Genomic DNA, 23,766 nt, shown 5'->3' with positions numbered 1-23,766 from the left:
AGCTTTTAGTTTCAAAATTTTCAAATTTAGAATACTCTTTTGTAACCGCCTTCTAAAAATAAAAAACTACAACAGCTAGACATAAAAACACCACATTTTTCTACCATTAAAAAAGGTTCAATTAATCAAAATTGTGATTTCCTCAAAGCAAAATGAATATGAAAGAATCTCCAAGCATCAACATCAGTTTTAATCCTGGTCTGATAATACTGGTACTTGGTAGCTAGGTCTGCATTCTGGTTCTGCCACTAACTGGCTGGCTATGTGGCCTAGGACAAGTTATCTAACCTTCCTATGCTTCAGTTTCCTCATCTGCATAATAATAACACTCTACCTCATCACAGTTTTCTTATAAGAATTAAGTGAGTTGAGATGTACAAAACACTAAGAATAGTTCTTGGCAAAAAATTATTCATAAATGTAAGCTACTATTATGCCAAGCAAAACTAGAAAATCATAACACTTTCGGAGAACAAAATAAGCTCTCCATGGTAGAAATAACAATGGGTAATCACGTGTACCTGGAAGGGGATACACCAAAATAACAGCCATGGTATTAAGAATTAATGGATAATTTCTTTTCCAAATTTTTGAAATTTTACAATAAAAGGGCTTTTTTAGTTTCCTGTGCTCGGGACAATACAATAAAATTTTAAAAATAATTACAGAGAAAGTACATTGAAATGATCCTTGTTACTGTATACATGACAAAACTGAAGCTCCGACTTACACAACTTCCTAAAAGTATGACTTACCATTCTTGATGGATAAACTTAATACTGCCAGTACATACACAAGGATGATAAAGTGGTTTCTCAGGTGTTCCTTCCGACCGACACACTCTACATATGTCTGTCAATGAAAAAGGAAAATTGAATTTCCTTTGCTTATAACTTTTTTAAAAAAACAAGAGACAAGCATAAACCAAAATATTGGACATTAAAGCAAGAATCTATCACTTGACAAAACATTAATAGCATGGAGAACTGAAAGTTGTGATTAAGTTGCGATTCAAGTGTATATTTAAAACGAAAAAACTTCCTAAATAATGTATTAAAAGTTGTTCCTTTGTATAACAGCTTTTAAATAAACCAAAGTTGAAAATAACAGGAACAGATGATTTTATTTAAAACTGCACTCTCCACAACAAATAATAGAAATATGTAAAATCAGGTCACCATTGGCATCCTAACAGTTTTAAACTCCAGTCTTTTTTTTTTTTTTTTTGAGACGGAGTCTCGCTCTGTCACCCAGGCTGGAGCGCAATGGCACAATCTCAATGGAGTGCAATGGAGCTCAGTGCAAGCTCCACCTCCCGGGTTCACGCCATTCTCCTGCCTCGGAGTAGCTGGGATTATAGGCGCTCACGATTGCACCCAGCTAATTTTTTGTATTTTTTAGTAGAGACGGGGTTTCGTCGTGTTAGCCAGGATGGTCTCGATCTCCTGACCTCATGATCCACCCACCTCGGCCTCCCAAAGTGCTGGGATTACAGGCGTGAGCCACGGCGCCTGGCCTCCAGTCTTAACAATTTAATGGTTTAAAGTCCTAACAGCCTAAACTCCACAAAACACATCTGAGGACTCACCACAGTAACAGCAGTTAGAAGACATGCTTTTCATGTCGTCCCACCCCACAAGAGTGTGAAGTAGACAGACACAGAAACACACACACACACTTCAAGGACTGGTTGGGGGAGGGGATACCCCAAAGCCACAAAAGCACCAAGCCACAGAGAGATGAGCCGGAAGCCACCTTAAGCAGAAGGGACAGGAGTCCAGTGCTAAGGGGTCCTTGGACCGCAGCCCACCCCTCATGCCCAGCATTACGAGGCTCTAGGGGCACATTTGCCTGTCCTCCTGCCTGGAGTGGCCCCGAAGCAGCACGACGGTGGAGGAACCGCTACTGATCCTTTGCACTCTCGCTCTAAAGCTCCTACCTGGATCCACTTAGGGAACCCTGGCTATAACTTTTATTTTCGACCGTTCTCAGCTATGCGTCAGGGCCAAGAGCCAATCCCTAGTGGCCTATCGAGGGAGAATCAGCAGAAACTTAATGCATACTTTTGGCCTGCTCTCTCACGGGGAATTCTTCCTTAACAAGGAATTACTACAATCCCGATCCGCATCACTAATGGACTTAATGGGTCTCTGGCACCCATCGGATTCAAATGAGCACATGCTGAGAGCAGTGTGGTGCGTGGTTCCAGGCATTTAAGAGCATCACAGACCTGTGGCTACTCTTCTGTGGGTGGGGGTGCATGCCTTTTCTAGGCTGGTGGAGAGATCCGTCTGGTGACTAGATAACCAAGGAGACTAGTGTGCTAACCAGCTGGGCGATCCAGAGTCTAACTGCTCAATCTCAGATGGCTGAATGTCATTTGTCTGAATTGGGGGATGCTGAATGCTCGCCTAACTGGTTAGCATGCTAGTCTTCCTGGTTATCGATTAACTACCAGTCAAATCTCTTCATCAAGTAGAAAAGCCATGCACCCCCATCCACAGAACAACTATCAATGGGACAATCCTGTCTGTGCTGGAAGCAGGTAAGGTTGCTCATGTTGAGTAGAATTATGCCATCCCTACTGCTGCTGCCTTTCAGATTCAGCTTTGAACACAGACCTTCCTCCTACCACAACCCAAAGGGTTTCCTGGAAGCTGCTAGTGGGTCATGGGCATTAATGCAGTGGTCAACATCACATTTATGTTCGTAACTACACAGGACCTGAACTTCTTTAAACTTCCTACTTTCACCTTCATCCTTGGTTAATGAAAACATCCTTGGCAAAAGCTTTCACTCTGATCAGTCTTACTACCGGCCCAGAATTTGAGTCCTAGCGGTGCAATACTAATGCCCCAACTGCCCTGCCTAATCAGCTTCCTCAAAGTTTTGACACAAACAAAATAGAACCACACTCCCATTCCATGATTCCCACCAGCAGTATCCAGGCAGCCCACACTACTTTGAACACTAATTTTCTTCAAGTGCACACTTCAGCTCCAGGGAAACTCAGGGAAGAGCCCGGAAGGTACCAAAAGGCAAGAGGCATGGACTTTCTTGCAATGGACCCCGGCAGCACCTAAGATCCAAGAACAAGCATTTTAATGGCCACAAATTCAGCACACCACACTGAAAGTGGGATTACCGTGGCTGCCAGCACCAGGCTTGCCCTGCAATAGATTCTCTTTACAGGATTTAAAGTGGACTCTTTCCAACTACAGGGCCTTGAAAGAGTTCCATGTTGTTTTAATCATTATCTTCCAGGGTTGGGAGTGGGTAATTTGTGCGCTTGCTGCGTTCCTTAGATAGGATATTAATTTATCAGGCTCTCTCTGCAGAACCAAATTGAGATTCCCTATTACTAAGATTCTTGGTCACAGTAGTCGCCTCAGCAGGCACTATAACAGCCACCTAAGAGTGACAGGGCCTTGGCAGGGGTGGGGGGAAAATGTGATTGATCTAGGTTACCTAGAATCACCAGAGTCACAGCAGCCACAGGTGTAGATCAGTTCTACAATAACCAGTTATCTATGTAGAAGCTGAACCCACATCCAGCCATTCACACCACCACTGTGGATTAACCTTTGAGACTGGCATGTGCTACTCCTGTAGGATCTACCAGGGAAGGTGGGTGCAAGTGTGGATATACAGGTCCCAGGCATAGGATCTGGGCTCCCTAGCCCACACTCGGATGGCTGTGCAAGTAGGAAGTAGGGTATAGCAGCCACAGCATGGCAAAGGGTGTCCCACCCATGGGACGCTGCCCTCCAGGAACATCGTGACTGGTAGGCCATTGACTACGGCCTGGGGTATGGTAAAGATAGTCCTGTTGGCACGCTGCTGCCTGTGAGATGCAAGGACAACAGGTGGAGTGATATCCACATGGGTACAGAACTGGTCACATGGTGAGCTCATTTCATGATACAAAACACTGCCACCTAGGCAACTTAGCCCTGCGTGGCCTGAGAAAGCTGTGGTCGGGACCAAAGCAATGGCAAACTCCAGGGTACACTCACCCACAGGAAGCACTGCTCACTCCAAGTGGATGGCCAGCTAGCAAATGGTGGAACAGGACAGGTGGAGTAGGGAGAGAGACACGGATCTCCACTCAGAAGTATGCAGACATACACATGAATTAGAGCACTGATTTTTCAGAAGACCCCTGTCCTTCTGAATGACAAACCAAGAAACAACATACTAAGCAAACCCAACAACTCTAAAATCAAGCCCCAGGGCTCTGCTTGGCCTAGAGGAGAGAACTGGGATCCCAAGTTTCTCACTCAGAGAATGCAAAGACACAACTACTATCCTAGTAACACTTAAGTTTTTTTTTTTTTAAGAGACAGGGTCTTGCTGTGTCACCCAGGCTGGAGTGCAGTGACACCACCATAGCTCACTGTAACCTCCAACTCCTGGCCTCAAGCAATCCTCCCATCTCAGCTCCCAAAGCACTAGGATTGCAGGCATGAGCCACCATGCCCAGCTCCTAAGACTTCTTTTTCACTTATTGTCTTGCCAGTTTGCAGTGGTATTTTCTAGATGCTATATGAGAGAACAGAATGAATGCACTAGAGATGAAAAGACCCAGCTGCTTCTCATTAAACTGGGTATTAAAGAGATTGGCAAATATAAAACAAATCCACTTTCCTCATCAATTTTGGGGGTCTGGAATAGTTATTTTCATGAAAAATAGTATTTATATTAACACATAATGAGTGCTGTTATTTTAAAGCAAATTAATAAATACTTCCAAAATTGTTCTTCAAGGAGTTTGTCAAGAAGAAGAACAAGTGCATTAATCCATGTGTTACTTTAATTTGATTATATGAAAACAATGACAGGTTAGGTCTCAAGTAGGGAAAAAAAATCCTGAAGGGAATTCTAACATATCATTATTTCCAAGCAGTATTAATAACTCTTTAAAATCTCCCGAGTATCTATTTTCGCATAGAGTCAATTGTATAATGAAGTACAAAAAATTCTAATGAATGGATTAACGATCACTATTGCTACATGCTTTTAAGTCAAAACATATTTTACAAAACTACTGAAATGATCACATTTCATAAAGCATTATATCCACTAACAATAGTACACAGACATGATAAAAGAATAAAGATCTTCAAGATGCTGTGGGTTTTCTCCCCCCTCAATTGGGTCTTAGGAGAAAAAGGAATATAAGGAAAAGGAAAATTAACTTTCTGCTCCATTATGGAACAGAAAACATCAAAATCCAAAATGATGTTTTCATATTCTCAAAATTAATTTTAAGTAATTAACTGGCATTTGATCTTCCATGTCTCTATGTCTCTTTTTTTTTTTTTTTTTTTGGCCTACTCACATTGGCAGCAATAAAAATTGCTATTTTAAAATCTCTGTGGGGAGTGGACATTACGGGAGCACACCACCACATTTGGCTAATTTTTTTAGGAGATGGAGTCTCACTACGTTGCCCAGGATGGTCTCAAACTCCTGGCCTAAAGTAATCATCTTGTCTCAGCCTCCTGAATAGCTGTGACTATAGATGCCAGCCAGCAGCTACTTGCGTGTCTTTTAACTTCTATTTGGTATAATGTACTAGAAACTTTAATGAAGGCGTTTTAAAAGACTAACCACTGCCTCGAAAAAAAAAAGTATAAAAAAGCACAACATTCATTTGTTACTTTGACATCAGTTAGGAACTACCCTTTATTTCATTACCTACTGATATGGTTTGGCTGTGTCCCCACTCAAATCTCATCTTGAATTCCCACGTGTTGTAGGAGAGACCTGGTGGGAGGTAATTGAATCATGGGGGCAAGTCTTTGCAGTGCTGTTCTCGGGATAGTGAGTAAGTCTCACGAGATCTGATGGTTTGAAAACCAGGAGTTCCCCGCACAAGTTCTCTCTCTCTCTTTTTGCCGGCTACCATCCCTATTAAGTGACTTGCTCCTCCTTGCCTTCCACCATGATTGTGAGGCTTCCCCAGCCACATGGAACTGTAAGTACATTATAAATCTGTTTCTTTTGTAAATTGCCCAGTCCCAGGTATCTTTATCAGCAGCATGAAAACAGACTAATACACCTACCATCTCTACACACAGTTCTAAGTGCTCTGAATGTATTCCATCATTTACTCCTCACAATACCAATCCCAGTTTGGGAAACTGAGGTTGAAAGGGGCAGGGTAATATAACACACCTAAGGCCACACAAGACTAAGGAGAAGGCAGTATGCAAGAGATCTAGCATATTACTGAATTGTCACACTTCCAGAAAACTGGCTGGAAATTTAAGGATAGCTAATTCTATTTCAGTTACTGAGAACCAAGTAATTATCAAGCAAGCACCAAATGAGGATTAAAAACTAGCTCCCAATTCCAAAAGTACTCTCCTTTTGACCGTATCATGCTTCTTCCCAACTACCTTCATCAAGCAATCAGGTTATCTTGAATGTTTTTTTCTCATAATGTCAATACTCTATTTATCTGCTCCTCCAACTTTATCATATTCTCCCACTCGCACAGTAGACTGCTCCCTCCAGTAAAACATATATTACTGAAATATAAAGATAAAACATAAACAGGTAGTATACCTAATTAAAAAGTAGTTTTATTACTGCCAACCTGAACATTTCCATAGTTTACCAAGTTCTCTCTCCGTGAATTATCTGTTCAAGTTCTTTGTTCAGTTTGCTAATCAAGGTCTCAACAATAAGAAAACGAAAAAAAAAAAAAAAAAATCATCTTCGGGCTGGGCAAGGAAAAAAAAAAAAAAAAAAGAAAGAAAGAAAGAAAATGGTTTAAAAAAAAAATCAGCAAAAGATCTGAACACACTCACCAAAAGAGGAATAAAAAATTTTTAATGTTAAAGTCATTCAAGAAATGCAAATTTAAATCACAAGAAGATGGTGATGGCTGCACAACAAGGTGTATTTAATGCCACTGAAGTATATACTCAAAAATAGTTAAAATAGTATATTTTATTACATATACTTTACCACAATCAAATTTTTAAATAAAAATCACAGTAATGCCAGGTATGGTAGCTCACGCTTGTAATCCCAGCACTTTGGGAGGCTGAGGCAAGAGGATCATCTGAGCCCAGGAGTTCAAGACCAGCCTGGGAAACATAGGGTGACCCAGATATCTACAATAAAATTTTAAAATTAGCAGGGTATGATGGCGCCTGCTTGTAGTCCTAGCTACTCAGGAGGCTAAGGCAGGAGCTGGAGGCTGTAGTGAGCTATGACTGTACCACTGCACTCCAGCCTGGGTGATAAGCAAGATCCTGTCTCAAAAAAAAAAAAAAAAAAAAAAAATTCACAGTAAGATACCCCCATACCTATTGAAAGGGCAAAGAAATGAAAATAAAAACACCCTTACCATACAATCCAGAAATCCTACTTACACTTAACCTGACAAAATGAAAACTTATGTTCACACAAAAACCTATGTGAGTATGTATAATGGTTTCATCCTTAATTCCCCAAAACTAGAAACAATCAACTCAAGAATTCCACAACTGGGTAACAGATAAACTGTGGTACATCCCTACAATAAAACACTAAGCAATACAAAGAAATGAACTAGTGATACAAGCAACAATGATGTGGATGACCCTCAAACATTATATTAAGTTAAAGAAATCAGACTCAAAAGACTATATACTATATGGTTCTATTTATGACATTCTGGAAAAGGCAAAACAATAGGGACAGAAACAGATCAGTAGTTGCCAGGGGCTGGAAATGGGGATAAATTTGACCATAAAAGGGTAAAGGATATTTGCGAGGAGGGGGGTAATGGAACTATTCTATATCTTGACTGTGCTGGCTATATGACTGCATGTATTTGTCAAAATAGGTATTAAATAAGGTAAATTTTACTGTAAATTATACTTTAACTTGAAAAATGAAACAGAAAGGCCTTCTACAGTAGTGTCTACACAAACATGTGGGAAGAAAGAACAAATAAGAAAGAATGATGACATAAAAAAAATACTTGTTCCCTCTCTAAAATGTCATCTAATGAAACTGTAGATTGAAGTGTATACCCAATAAGCACGTTTTTCATCCAACCGGGCAAAAACTGATGTTGTTAGGGACTGGAAATCATCAGCATTGGTCACCAAATATTTCTCACTTTCCACTTTCTGGGCATATGCTGGAACTGCACTTCCCTGCCACCTCTGAAATTAGACATGGACGTGTAACTTACTTTGGTCAATGAAATATGAGGTACAATGACAAGTATCCCTTCTTGGTAGAAGTGTTTGAGAGCCAATAAACACAATTCATCACGCTGCATTTTCCCTGCCTCAACGGGCATGGAAGCATGCAGTAAGGGATGGAGCTTCCATCAAGCTGGGTTCCTCAGTGACTACAGTTAGCAAAAGCGCTTCCCCCTCCACCCACACTGGAAAATTAATCTTTTTTTTTCTTTTTAATTAAGAAACAGAGACTTGCTTTGTCATCCAGGCCATTCAGGCTGGAGTGCAATGGCACAACCATAGTTCACTGCAGCCTCAAACTCCTGGCTGGGCACGGTGGCTCACACCTGTAATCCCAACACTTTGGGAGGCCATGGTGGGCAGATTGCTTGTGATCAGGGGCTTGACACTAGTCTGGCCAACATGGTGAAACCCCATCTCTGCTAAAGAACATGGTGGTGCACACCTGTAGTACCAGCTACTCGCAAGGCAGAGGCAGGAAAATCGCTTGAACCTGGGAGGCGGAGGTTGCAGCAAACCGAGATGACACCACTGCACTCAAGACTGGGCAATGGAGCAAGACTCCATCTCGAAAAGAAACAAACAAAAAGCACTCCTGGGTTCAAGTGATCCTCCTGCCTCAGCCTCCCAGCTGGGACTGCACACGCACACCACCACGCCCAGCTAAATTTTTCTTTATTTTTTGTAGAGACAGGGTCTCACTATCACTACGTTGCCCAGGCTGGTCTCGAACTCCTGGGCTCAAGCAATCCTCTGGCTTTGGCCTCCCAAACTGCCAGTATTATAGGTGTGAGCCAATGTGCCTGGCCAAGAAGTGATTAACCTTTTGAGGCTTTAAGCTCCTGAGGTTTAGGGTAGTTTGTGACTACAACGTAACTTAGCTGATCCTATTTTATACAGAATCCTAGCAGCTTTGCAAAAACATGAAGCAAGTACGACTATTACAAACATACAAAGTCAAAAAAAGAACAGCCTGTTTTGTATACTAGTTCCAATCCCACCACCCAAAATATCAACAGAGCAACAAGGCCAAGGCTACAAAAAGAGAGTGAAGTCTACACAGGGCTCAGCTTAAAGTCCTTTACTAAAACTTAAACCACGAAGTAGGTTCTGTGGCAGACTGACGCTCCCTCTCATCAGACTCATATGCAGTAAAATTATGAATCTTGCTCATGCCAAAGTAAAATCAATGCATCTTGCTTGTTATGAATGCAAACCAACTTAGAAACAAAATGGAAAAGCTCTTCCTGGTTTTGAAAGGGATATTTCTATTTAATCCTGTAGCAATTTTTGTTGCTGTGTTTGATACCTAATGTCTTTACACACATACCTTTTAAAGATTCCACCATAGAGCTTGGCTCAATAAACAACAGTGTTTTTTTGTTTTTTTTTTAAATTAAAAAAAACTTCAAATCCTTAGTAATCTTTCAAATTCTTATGGAGATTGCCCAGGAGATGAGAAAGAAAGAAAGAAAGAAAACAATAACCAATGAGAGGAGGTTATCAAATTGGAGCCTACTGTGGAAGTCAGCCCATTCCATCGAAGTTTTTCTAGCCAACAGTACAGTTCAATAATTTATCCTAAGTGCCTAGTACGAAGAAAAAAAAAAAAACTCTAAGTTTTGGGGTACATGTTATAACTCTTAAGCAATTATCTATCTTGAAAATTCTTTGATGTAAGACTTCAAAATCTCTCCACTTCCCTTCTGGTGATAAATTAGTGATAATTTAATATACAAAGGATTATTTTTTATTACTAGCAGACTTCACTTTTTAGAACAGTCTTAGATTTACAGAAAATATGAACAGAGTACAGAGTTCCCATATACCCAGCACACAATACCCATACTATTAAGGTCTTAGTAGTAGGATTTGTTACACTTCTGTTACACTTAACCAATATTGATACATTGTCATTAACTCAAATCCACGGTTTATTCTGATTTCCTTAGTCTTTACCTAATGTCCCTTTTCTGTTCTAGGATCCACATATATTTAGTTGTCATGTCTCCCTGGGCTCCTCTGGACTCAGGCAGTCTCTCAGATTTTCCTTGTTTCTGATGACCTTGACAATTTTAAGGAGTACTGGTCAGGTATACTGTAGAATGTCCCCTTATTGGAAATTGCATGATTCATGAATAGACTAGGGGCTATGGGTTTTGGGAAGGAAAAATCACATAAAGTGGCATTTTTATCATATCGTATCATATCATATCATACCATATACCAAGGGATAAGCCATCAACATGATTTATAACTGTTGGAGGCTGAAAGATTGAGGGTGGTGATCAACTCAGTATACCACCGGAGGCTATAAGAGTAAACAGCAAACTGTTGTCATAAACGCAGAATGTTGGCAAACTGACAAACTGCCTATGCCACCCAGAAGGAATGCTGAGGGCAGTCACGCCCCAAGCGCAGTGTTGCTTGTGATTAGGTACATCTGAAGCCTGTTAGTAATAATATGAACCTGTGATCAATTAAGCGGCTGACCAATTGGTACCACCTCCCCCCTGCTCTTTCTACCCAATAAATACAAAGGGCTGTGGAAGGTAGGCTGCTGCCTTTGCTCACTAGAAGCAGGGAGCCCTCTTTTTCTTCCCCTGGACCCTTCCTTTAAGAGTTTCTTTTGTCTTAAGTTTTCATTTCCACATTCATCTCTTTTCACTCAGTCTCATAATGTTACTCTAAGTAGTAACAGTAGTAACTGTTGTAATGACAGTCTCAATAACAGCAGTAACTGTCCTAGTGACGGTCTCAAGTAATAAGCATGGCAGTATGCCACATATAACGGTTAATGTTGACCTTGTTCATCGGCCTGAAGTAAACAAGGAATTTTTAATATGTAATTATCAATAAAATTTTTACAATTGGTAGCTACAATTATAGTAGACAATTTTGAAAATATATTAAAAATATTACTCAAAATGTCTGCAGATAACCTATATATCCCAAAATAGGGAAGCAGCTATATAAATGGTGCACATTCACTATATGGAATGTATACAGTCCCTTAAAAATAGCAAATATAAGGCCGGGTGCAGTGGCTCATGCCTGTAATCCCAGCACTTTGGCAGGATGGATCACTTGAGTCCAGGAGTTCAAAACCAGCCTGGCCAACATGGCAAAACCCCTGTCTCTACTAAAAATACAAAAACTAGCCACGCATGGCAGCATGCACCTTTAATCCCAGCTACTCAGGAGGCTGAGATACAAGAATCATTTGAACCCAGGAGGCAGAGGTTGCAGTGAACCAAAATTGCGCGACTGCATTCCAGCCTGGGAAACAGAGCAAAACTCCATCTCAAAAAAAAAAAAAAAATATATACACACACACACACACACACACACACACACACAATTTGCTAATATACAAAGAGATATAACATTTTTAAATGACCACACTTCCTTACTTCCAACTAGGTAAAAACACCATACCCTAAAGGAGAAAATGCAAAAAATGATAGGCACTGTAATTGGTTAGATGAGAACATGGGTAATTTTTCCTCCTTTCCTGTCCCCAAGTATCTAGTGTTTCATTGCTATTTTTACAATTACAGGCAGAAAAAAATGTTTAACTGCTCAAATTTTACAAAAAATATTTCCTTTTTGATGGTCAGAGTATACCCATAAACGAAATATGTAGGTTTGGGAATTAGGTCTTGCAAACACAGTTTAAAAATTCCAATTCTCTATGTACCCCCAAAGTTTACTTATTTTAGCTCACCAGATTACTATCGTTACTAAATTTAAAATTCACCTGTACTGTTGGTCCTGGAAGCCTGAAAACTGCACTTTCTGGCCTCCTTGCCAACTAGGCTTAATTTAAGAGTCTGTCAATGACAAGCACTTCTGTGAGATAAGAAGCAGGGAGGCTGGGTGCAGTGGCTCACACCTGTAATCTCACAATTTGGGAGGCCAAGGCAGGTGGATCACCTGAGGTCAGGAGTTCGAGACCAGCCTGGCCAACATGGTGAAACCCAGTCTCTACTAAAAATACAAAATTAGCCTGGCATGGTGGCATGCGCCTCTAATCCCAGCTACTCAGGAGGCTGAGGCAGGAGAATCGCTTGAACCTAGGAGGCAAAAGTTGCAGTGAGCCAAGATTGCACCATTGTACTCCAGCCTGGGCAACAAGAGCGAAACTCCATCTCAAAAATAAAAATAAAAAAGAAGCAGGGAAGCAGTGAAACCATTTTCTACTTCTGTTTCTAAAAACCAGCAGTTGCAGCTAATGGCAGGTACTACAGACTCCTGCTAACAGATGCATAAGTCATGGTGGAGATTCTGCCAGTAGCAGTGGGCAACATCAAGCTTCAGCAGCACAGGCGATGATTCCAACAATTTCAGCAGTAATGAGCTAGTTATCTATGTATCCCCTTCTCAACTCCAAATTCTCCCTTTCAGTCCCTGTTCAGTGATAGGTACACTAACCTTGTTTTTTTTTTTGTTTTTTTTTTTTTTTTTTTGCGAGGGGCAGTTAAACTCTGCCAGTGGAGGGTGCTGGAGGGATATCAAAGAAGAAAGGGGTGTTTTCTAGCTCCTGCCACACCATCAGTAGTTTTGTTTCAGTGACCACCTTCATACAGCCCTGCTGATGAGGACCCAACACACTCCCGGACTTGTACAGGTACACACAGTGATATCTCAACTCCCTTTGCATACCTGCCCATCAACTTTGGCTTACCTGTACCCTGGAAGGTTGTTTTCTGCTCCCCAGAAGAAGTGGTGTACCACTTTACATTCCCACCAGCAGTATATGAAAATTCCAACTGCTCTACATCCTTACAAACACTTGGTATGGTCAATCACTTCTATTATCATCTTAGCTACCCTAATAGGTATGTAATGGTATCTCACGGTAGTTTTAATTAACAATTTTATTGAGATATAACTTATGTCATAAAGTTCACCAACTTAAAGAGTTCAATTGTTTTAAGTATATTTACAGAGTTACGCAACCATCACCATAATCTTTTAGAACATCATCATCATCCCAAAAGGAAACCCTGTAACTATTAGTGGATACTTCCTACTCCATCTGCTCTCCCCAATTCCAGGCAACCACTAATCTCTCTACGTATAGATTTGCCTATTCTGGACATTTCACACAAATAGAATCATAGAAAATATGTTCTTTTGTGACTGACTTATCTCACTTAGTCTAATGTTTATGAGATTCATCCAAGTTGTACCATGCATCAGTACTTCATTCCTTTGTATTGCTGGGTAATATTCCATTTTACAAATGGACCACATTTATCCACTCACCAGTTGATGGACATTGGGTTGTTTCTATTTGGCTATTATAAATAATATTGCTATGAACACTCATATACAGGTTTTTGTGTGAATATATTTTTTGAATTCTCTTGGGTATACACTGAGAAATGAAATTTCTGGGTCATATGGTTATTCAGTTTATCTTTTTGAGGAATTACCAAAATCAGTCACACTATCTTACAATCCTACCAGTAACAAATGAAGGTTCCAATTTTTCTACAATGCTCACCAACACTTACCTGTTCTTTCTGATTATAGCCATCCTAGTAGGTGTGAAGTCCTATCTCATTATAGTTTTGACTAATGATGCATAGCATCTTTTCATATGCTGAATAGTCATGTACATATATATTTTAGTGAAGTGTCTATACAAATCTTTGGACCATTTTTAAAACTGAGTTATTTGTTTTCCTATTACTGAGTTCTGAGAGTTTTTTAATATACTCCAAGCCCCTTATAAGATACATTTTCTGTATCCTGTCTTCATTCTGTTAACAATGTCTTTTTAATTTTGAAAGAAATTCTGAATTTTGATGCCATCGGATTTATCCACTTCTTTTATGGATCGTGCTTTTCGAGTCATACCTAAGAAATCTTGGTCTAACCCAAGATTACAAAGAATTTCTCCTATATTTTCTCCTAGAAGTTTCATAGTTTTAGGTTTTTCACTGAGGTCTAACATCCCTTTGAGTTAATTTTGGTATATGGCACAAGCTATAGCTCAAAGTTCTTTTTTTTTTTTTTTTTTTTTGCCTACAGCTATTCAACTATTCCAGCGCCATTTGTTGAAAAACTATACTTTATCCTTTATATTTTATGTAATTGCCTTTGCACTTCTGTCCAAAAATCAACTGTCCATGTATGTGTGGATCTATTTCTGGACTCTCTATCCTACACTATCAGACCAATGGATTTTAACAGTTAATTTAATTTTTTAAGGTGATCGACATGTTTTCAGATACGACATTAAGAAACTACCACTTGTCAAGTTTTGACATAATATCAAAGAACATACAAATATCTGAAAATATTCATCCCTTTTCAAGCTATATATCTATGTGATGCCAAATTTTTATATACACTAACCAAAACATTTAACAAAGTTACTGCAAAGGCAGAGATGAGAATCCAATTGTCTTATAATAATCCAGAGAAAGTTATTTTTATTAGCATATATTGTTCATCGTTACTTTTAAATATTCTAAATAATTTGTGTTCATTTTTCATTTCTAATATGGTAAATATCTATCTTTATATATATAACCCACATAAACAAAAGTCTTTTGGGTCCTCAATTTTAAGAGTGTAAAGGGGTCCTGGGACAAAGCTTTGAAAACTACTCTGCATCAATGGTCTTCAAACTGTTCCATTCAATAGAAATGCCTCTTGGCACTTTTCAAGACTTGGAATGAAAAAATGAAACATGCAGAAAACATTGTTGCACAGGTCCTAGATACATAGTAGACATGTACCTGATATTTGGTAAATGGGGAAGTAATCAAAAAAGACACAGAATCTCCAATATTCTATTTCAAAAGTGTTAGAACAGAACTGCACCCTACACAGTGTAAATTTGTGTGTAAATTATACTTTATTAACCTGACTCCATCTTTACAGAATACATTAAGAGGTGACAGAAGGGAAGAAGAGAGACAGGAAAGTAAAAAGGATATTATAGCTAGGTACGATGGCTCACACCTGTAATCCAGCATTTTGGGAGGCCGAGGCGGGTGGATCACATGAGGTCAGGAGTTCAAGACCAGTCTGACCAACATGGAGAAACCCTGTCTCTACTAAAAATACAAAATTAGCCAGCTGCGGTGGTGCGTGCCTGTAATCCCAGCTACTCAGGAGGCTGAGGCGGGAGAATCGCTTGAACCCAGGAGGCAGAGGTTGCCATGAGCCAAGATCGCGCCACTGCACTCCAGCCTGGGCAACAAGAGCTAAACTCCGTCTCAAAAAAAAAAAAAAAAAGGTATTATAATGAAGTTAAGTTATAAAAAATAAGTGTACAGGGAATGCTTCAGTCTTCCAAGCCTTCAAGAATTCATGTCTATCATGGGCTGAATTGCATTCCCCCTCCCCCGCCGTAATTCATGTGTTGAAGCCCTATCCTACAGCATACATAATGTGACTGTATTCGGAGACAGGATCTTCAAAGAGGTAATTAAGTTAAAATGAGGTCCTCAGAGTGGGCCCTAATCCAGTATGACTAGCGTCCTTAAAAGAGCAGCCTAGGACATTGAGGGAAAACTACATGAAGACACACAGAGAAGACCACAAGAAGACACAGAAGACAATCATCTAAAAGCCAAGGAGAGAGGCCTCGGAAGAAACCAGGCCTGCCGACACCTTTATCTCAAACTTCCAGCCTCCAGACATTGAGAAAATAAATTTCTCTTAAGCACCCAGTCTGCAGTACTCTGTTACAGCAGCCCCTGCAAACTAAAACAATGTCTAAAACTGAATTACTTATCTCGTTCCACTCCCATTTGAAAAAAATCTAAAAATCAATCATTTTTAACTCCTCCTCCTTATACTACCTCTTCAATTGCTATGTTCTGTTAATTCTATCTTGGTCTATTTCTTCTTTTCCATTCTTTCCATTCCCTCTACCTTAATGTAAACTTGTATATCTCATCTAGCCTACTGCAACAGCATTCTAAAATACAGGCTGAATTATTAAGTTTTCCCTTAGGGGGGTCTTACTTCTTATTCACTTTTTAAGAACTCTTTCTTTTCTACCTGTATTATACTAAAAATAAGTGATCTTCATATCCTTACGGGAGAGAAGTAAAACCCACTAAAGTAAGCCTGGCCTGGAAGAAATGGGAAGTAGGTGTCTGGAAGAGGATAACCCAGCAATAATCACTCACAGGACTTCAGTCTAAAAAGTATTCTAATTGAGCAATGTAGCAGATCTCTTTTGAACTGTCTTACCAGCTCAAGAATGGACACAGCCAGTCATGATTCTTATTCTTACATTACCTTTCCCACCACCACCCAGCTACCTGGATCAAAAGGATAGGCAACCGACCCAAGATAAGCCAGTGAGATTCTAGCTTCCAGACATTTGAGTTTAAGACAAACAGAAACTTGTCTTAAACAACCAGGAAAGAGACAGACCCAGTAACCCTGGGGGATTGGTTTCAGGAACTCCACAGGTACCAAAATCCACAGATGCTCAAGTCCCTTATGTAAAACAGCATAATATTTCCAAGTAACCTATGCACATCCTTCCATATACAGGAGTCTCCTGAACAAGGGTTAGGGGCACCAACCTCCTGCACAATAAAAAATTCACATACAACTGGGTGCGGTGGCTCATGCCTATAATCCCAGCACTTTGGGAGGCTAAGGCAGACAGATCACCTGAGGTCAGGAGTTCAAGCCAACATGATGAAACCCCATCTCTACTAAAAATACAAAATTAGCCAGGCATGGTGGTATATGCCTGTAATCCCAGCTACTCAGGAGGCTGAGGCAGGAGAATCGCTTGAACCTGGGAGGCTGAGGTTGCAATGAGCTGAGATCGTGCCACTGTACTATAGCCTGGGCAACAAGAGCAAAACTCCATCCCCCCCTCAAAAAAAAAACCACCACACATACAACTTTTGACTCTCCAAAAACTACTAATGGCCTACTGGTGACCAGAAGCCTTACCATAACATAATACAACATAAACAGTCAATTAATACATATTTTGTATTACATTTTTTAAATTTTTTTATTTTTTTGAGATGGAGTCTTGCTCTGTTGCCCAGGCTAGAATGCAATGGTGTGATCTGGGCTCACTGCAAGCTCCGCCTCCCAGGTTCACACCATTCTCCTGTCTCAGCCTCCCAAGTAGCTGGGATTACAGGAACCCGCCACCACACCTAGTTAATTTTTTGTATTTTTAGTAAAGACAGGGTTTCACCATGTTGTCCAGGCTGGTCTTGGACTCCTGACCTCAGGTGATCTGCCTGCCTAGGCCTCCCAAAGTGCTGGGATTACAGGCGCGAGCCACCGTGCCCGGCCTCTGTATTACATTATACCAGGTATTATGAGTACTCTAGAGATGAGTTAGAGTACAGATCTGTGAACACCACGGTTTGAACTGCATGCATCCACTTATACATGGATTTTTTTTCTTCAATAAATATATTGGAAATTTTTTTGGAAATTTGGAACAATTTAAAAAAAAAACAGATGAACTGTGTAGGAGCAAAAAAAATAAAATTATGCCATGAATGCATAAACTGTATTATATGTATTGCATTATATGCTATATTCTTACAATATGTATTGTAATATGTATTATATACTGTATTCAATATTATATACTTTATTCTTACAATAAAGCTAGAGAAAAAAATTAAGAAAATCGGAAGGAAGAGAAAATACATTTACAGCACTGTACCATATATTTATTGATACCTGTCTATTTACAAGATAAATCATTCCGAAATGGCCAGCAACCACAGCTACAAACCTCAATTTATGGCATATATGAAACAATTCGACTTTTTCCTCATAATGTCATGCCTTTTTTCAGCTTCCTGGAGCTCTTCCAGCATCACTTAGTGGCACCTCATATGGATCCTATCATGTTAGTCAAAGTTTAAGGTACTGCACTAAATGCAATGAAAAATACAAGAGAATCCAGAGAATCCATACTTTTTACCATATACAATTTACTGGAGAGATGAATGGCTCATGCAGAGGTGATTAGCCTCACTAGGTGTTTTAAGCAGATAGGATACTGGCAACACTTGAGCTCACCACAACAGCAACAGAAGGTGGCTATGAAATTATTACAGTAGCACAGTATGCACTAAGGTTAATTTCATGCAGTTATGATTTAATATTGTATCTAAGTTTCTTTACATCTCCCAACTGTGAACAGTGCCATGTGCAGTCTCCATTACATGTTTGTAAGTTTTGATAAATTTTAACATTTCATGACAGATTTGTATATACTTTGATACTGAGTAAAACAGACTCGTATCTACATGTATTTTATGCATTAATGACATAACTTTATAACTTTCTCACTATTTCTAGACCACACAGTTCATCTACAAGTTTTTTCAAATTGTTGCAAATCTCCAAAATTTTTTCCAATATATTAAAGAAAAAAATCCACGTGTAAGTGGACCCATGTAGTTCAGACCCATGTTGTTCAAGAGTCAACTGTACTTTAAATTATCTCTAGATTACTTAGAATAATTATAACATAAATGTTATGTAATCATCATACTGTATTGTTTAGGGAATAATGACAAGGAAAAAAGTCTGTACATGTTCACTACAGATGCAATCATCTATTTTTTTCCAAGTATTTTCCATCTGACATTGGATGAATCCATGGATGCAAAACCCAGATACAGAAGGCTGGCTGCATATCAAGACAATTTATGTCTCACCTCAGCTCAAAACCCTCCCGTAGGTCCCTATCTCACTAAAGTAAAAGTCAGTGAAGTCCTACATGCTCACTCCCCATTGGCTCCACGATCTCTCTGACCTCATATTATACTTACTCTTCTCCCAACTCTTACTCCATTACAGCAACACTGCTCTCCTGGTTATTTTTTGAACACTCTAGGCATGCTCCCATCTTAGAGACTTCACACAGGCTATATTCCCTCTGCCTGGAACGCTCTGCCCAGAGTATCTGCAGGGCTAACTCCTTCTCCTTTGCTCCTTCTCAGTGAGGCCTTCCTTTACTGCTATATTTAAAACTGCAACACCTAGTGAGCCAAGATCACGACACTGCACTCCAGCCTGGGTGACAGAGCAAGACTCCGTCTCAAAAAAAAAAAAAAAAAAAACCAACAGCAACCCTTGCCCTCATATCCTGGCACTTCTTATTCCCTCCCAATTCACTGTTCTCCACAGCATTTATAACCTTCTAGTTATGCCATATAATTTATTACATGTTTATTTTGTCTTAAGCTAATAACTATAATGTAAGCTCTATGAAAGAAAGGATTTTCTCTATATTGTTCCTTGCCTAGCCCAAATGCATCAAATAGTGCCTGGCTCATAACAGGTCCTCAATAAGCATTTAACAAATAAATGCATGTACACTTGGTCACAAACATGCCAAAACAGTGAAAGGTGATGTATGGTAAGAAACATGCAGCAGACATCTCTGGAAACAAAGAAGACCATGTGGTTCTAGAAAGAGAGTAACTAGCTGTCTGATTCTGACAACTTTCTATCCTTTTAACTCATTTCTTCCAAATTTAAGTTACCTCAAACCATAATACTCTTTAGCTTCACACTTTTCGAATGAATATGTTCCATAGAGCATAAAGAACAACTGCTTTGGTATTCCATAAAAAAATTACTAAGACTTTGTATTATGTTCTGCTAATACAAACGGTAATTTAGCAAAATAGAAAAAAAAAAAAAAAAGTCAGCTTTATATCACTGAGCCGAAATGTGGGCATTCTATGACAAAATAATATTATCTTTGAGAACTTCACATCAACACTTGCAACATCTATTCCAATATTGTACTGCTTTTCCTTTTAAAAAAAAAAAAAAAAAAAAAAAAAGTATATCCTTGAACAAAGGATAGATTTTTCTGTGAAACTGAGAAATCTCAAGTGCACTGCAGGATCAGACTCCTAACCCATAAAATGAGGAGGGCAAATGTCTAAGGTCTCCTACAGCTCTGAAGTTTAAAAATGTGCGGATGGATAGCAATTGACATAACACATCTGCACTCATACAAATAACATATACACAGTAAGAATGATTCATCCATCCCTGTATCATGAAAATGGATTATGAACCTGTTGATTTTACAAAAATTTAATACTGAAGACACTTAAGAGATCTTTAAAATCTAGCAAACAATTAGTATGAAAGGGCCACATCAGAACTGAGTATTACTACAAATGCATAACATTCTGAGCATTAGACTATCATATATGGTACCATCAGAGGCAAGCAACGTGCTATTTTTAAAAGGGAAGAGCTACACACTATATGCGCATGGTTGGTGTTTTTGTAACGTTATTCTTAATCTCTTTGCGCGGAATATTAAAATATATTTTTAAAGGGCAGAGAACCGGCCAGGAACTCTGGCTTATGCCCATAATTCCAGCATTTTGGGAGGCTGAGGCAGGCAGATCACCTGAGGTCAGGAGTTCGAGATCAGTCTGGCCAACATGGCAAAACCCCATCTCTACTAAAAATACAAAAATTAGCAGGGAGAGGTGGCACGCTCCTGTAATCCCAGTTACTCAGGAGTCTGAGACAGAAGAATTGCTTGAACCCAGGAAGTGGAGGTTGCAGTGAGCTGACATCACACCACTGCACTCCAGCCTGGGCGACAGAGCAAGACTCCGTCTCAGAAAACAAAAAAAATAAATAAAAAACAGAACCACAACAGCATTAGTGTTTTCAAAAGTAGGTGATACTGATTTTTTTTCAATTTAGTTTTATGTTTGGCCATATTTTGAATATCTCCTACCAAAAAATACCAGATTTTAAAAACCTAAGTTGCATTTTTTAAAGAAATAATCTATAATAACTGATTTCGCAAATAGAACATTTATTAGTTTTTTGGCATCTTCACTCTATTATTTTTAATCCCCTATAACCCTCCCTTTTCCTTTAAGTGTTATTTCAACTTAAATTTTATTGTAAAAATGTCAGAAGACTTCCAAATTGGAATTTTGCAAAAGCAGGCATGAGAATACAGCACTAAAATTCACTTGCATTTCATGACTAATAATTTCATAAAATAAAGCAAAATAAAATTTTCGCCAAATTATAAAAATGATCCATCCTATAGAGGGAGTGACAAAAATAAATTCCAACATTGGACATTTAGTATCCACTTATAAATAAATATCTAATTTAAGTGCAGAGTCTGACAGACATGAGCTTGAATCGTGCCTCTGCCATTTACTACCTGTATAATCTTGGACAAGTTACTTAATCATACTAACCATCAGTTCCCTCATCTGTAAAATGAAAATGCCGCCTACTTAACGATGTTGACAGAATTAAATGAAATGTATATAAAGTGTTTAGTAAAGCATATTCTACCCGTTGAGTCTTCAGCACATGTTATTTTAACAGGGAACAGTGTTCAACAAATAAATGTCATGTATACTTTATCCTGATTATAATTTTACAAGAGAAAAAATATATTTAAGCACTAGAAGTACAATGAAAATATTTCATGATTCCATACGTGCTTCGAGCGCAATTCCTGAATTACCATAGGTTACTGTCACACCATAAAAGTATGCAAGTAGCAATGCCCAGGCCAAAAGAATGAGAATTGAATATAATACGTCAGTACTTATCCTGTGATAAATGCATGCCTTAGTAGATTTATTCATTAAAACTTGAATCTGAAAGGATGTGAAACCTACATAGATGGAAATTTTACACGCAAGGACCACCTGTCAAAAAGAAATAGTTCCCAACCTTCAGCAGTTTCGCTTTACTATTTTTTCCAAAGGCGTCTCCAGTGGCGATTAGCTACAATCAGTGTATATAATAAACATACTGTGGCATAATGAAAGGGAAATTATTTGCAATCAGAATGCCTACATTCAAATCTGTCTCTTACTACCTGTGTAAAGCTTCGACAAGCTATTAAAACAACGAAGCCTACATTTCAACATCTATAAAAGATAATACCTACCTATTCCACAGGCCTTTTACGAAGATCAAAAGCGAATGTACAGCAAGTGCCACATGTTATAGTTGAGGTTTTTATTAAAGGCAAGACTTCTTTTAAAAAAAATAAGTCGTTATCAACTCATTACAGAGATATTATCAAACTTTTTTCACTCATTACTGCACCCCATGACGGCGTCTGATAATTCATTTTCATTTAAAATTACCAAAATCACAACCTATAAGGTTGAAAGACGCTTATACCCCCATAAATATACCTAAAGTAGAAAAGCATTTGCACCGATAACCGGAACATCAAAAAAGGCAGAATAATTTAGTAATTTCCTCTATAAACTCACCACTCATTTAAAAACACAGCTGGTTAAAAATAATTTACTACCTTCAGTGGGTAAGAAAATGCGCTTGAAGAGACATAAGGTGTGGACGTTTACATCTTAGGTATTCATTGTAGAAGGGTCAGTTTGTTCAAAGTAACCGTATCCAACACGCAATCGCAAAACAAAACCAAGAGAACCCTGCTTATAGGTGTCAAGGATTTAAAACCAAATGGATCGCAACAAAAGAGCCCCCCCTCCGTTTAGTAAACAGATTCTCGAGCTGCAGGCTAGCCGAGGACCGGGCTTTTCAATAGGGGTCAGCTCACTCCACTCGGCAGTCACCTGGCGGGGTATTTTTCGCGAAGTTTCAAAGTCAACAAAGAAGTTCTGTGGCGAGGGGGTAGGGCCTGGCGAGCAATAGGCAGAAGGACGTAAAGAAAGACAAAACCAAGTGGGGGAAGGGTGCGGAAAACGCCCCCGGACGGCAGCGGCAGCGACAGCGGCCCCCTCTTCTGGGCCAGCGCGCGACGGCGGGGACGAGGGAGGCCACGCCGGCCCGGAGCAGCCACGACGCCCCAGGACCCGGGCCCGGCCCGGCAGGGTCCCCGCCCCCCTCGGCGGCGCGGGCGGGAAACGGCTGGGGGCGCGCCGAGGGTCACCTTCCGCTCCCCGGACCAGAGGCCCCGCGGGTGGGCAAACGGCCCAGGCGCCCGCCCCGCCGCGCTCCAGCCGCCCACCTCGAGCGCCGCGGACCTGGCCGGGGCACGAACCCGGGAGCCGACGCAAGGGCTCGGGCGCCGCGCGTCGCCGACTTACCTTCCTCCGCGGTGTCCATCTTGTCGGGGGGGGTGGCGGTGACGCAGCCACGAGCTCCCGCGGCCGGGCGGGGAAAGAGGGCGGGGAGGAGGAGGAGGGAGCCGGGCCCGGGCAGGTGCGTGCGCTCAGGTGCGAGAGAGGAAGCGAGAGGAAGGAGAGGGGAGAGGGAGAGGGAGAGAGGCTGACAGAAAGCGAACCACAAGGGAGGGGGAGGGGCGGGAACACCTAGGGGCGAGGCCTGGGCGGGGCGCCGAGGCGGAAGGGGCGGGAGCTCCCCAACGACAGACAGCGTCACTTCCGGCGGCCGCGGTGCGCACGCTTGGTTGTCGGCTAAGGCAGGGAAGGGCCTTTTTCGGGGGCGCGGTGAATCACCGCGTGCGCTGGGCCACCTGAGGTAGTCGCCGAGAATGCGCCGGACAGCGGGGCCGAAACCTAATCAGTAGCTGAGCTTTGGTGGCCGCTTCTGGAGGGGCGCAGAGCAGTGGGAC

The 23,766-nt window shown here is 40.4% G+C and overlaps 1 protein-coding gene across 3 annotated transcripts in view; it reads right to left on the bottom strand.

Moving 5' to 3' along the window:
- MARCH6 (membrane associated ring-CH-type finger 6) overlaps positions 1–23,551 on the bottom strand; it is an 80,238-nt gene extending 56,687 nt beyond the window's left edge. Inside the window, exons 1-2 of one of the 3 annotated variants that reach the window (XM_025387198.1) lie at positions 23,279–23,551; positions 756–852 (exon numbers count right to left, since the gene is read on the bottom strand). In XM_025387198.1, coding sequence (XP_025242983.1) covers positions 756–852; positions 23,279–23,297 — 116 coding nt within the window. In that variant the 5' untranslated portion in view covers positions 23,298–23,551. The remainder of the gene's footprint in view (positions 1–755; positions 853–23,278) is intronic. The other 2 variants (XM_025387199.1, XM_025387200.1) reach the window with 2 other exon arrangements.
- Between the last annotated feature and the right edge of the window lie 215 nt (positions 23,552–23,766).

Source organism: Theropithecus gelada, chromosome 6, assembly GCF_003255815.1.
Source record: "Theropithecus gelada isolate Dixy chromosome 6, Tgel_1.0, whole genome shotgun sequence".
NCBI classification, from domain to species: Eukaryota; Metazoa; Chordata; class Mammalia; order Primates; family Cercopithecidae; genus Theropithecus; species Theropithecus gelada.
The sequence above is the reverse complement of the archived record's forward strand: the minus strand, read 5'-3'. Positions and strand labels throughout refer to the sequence as shown.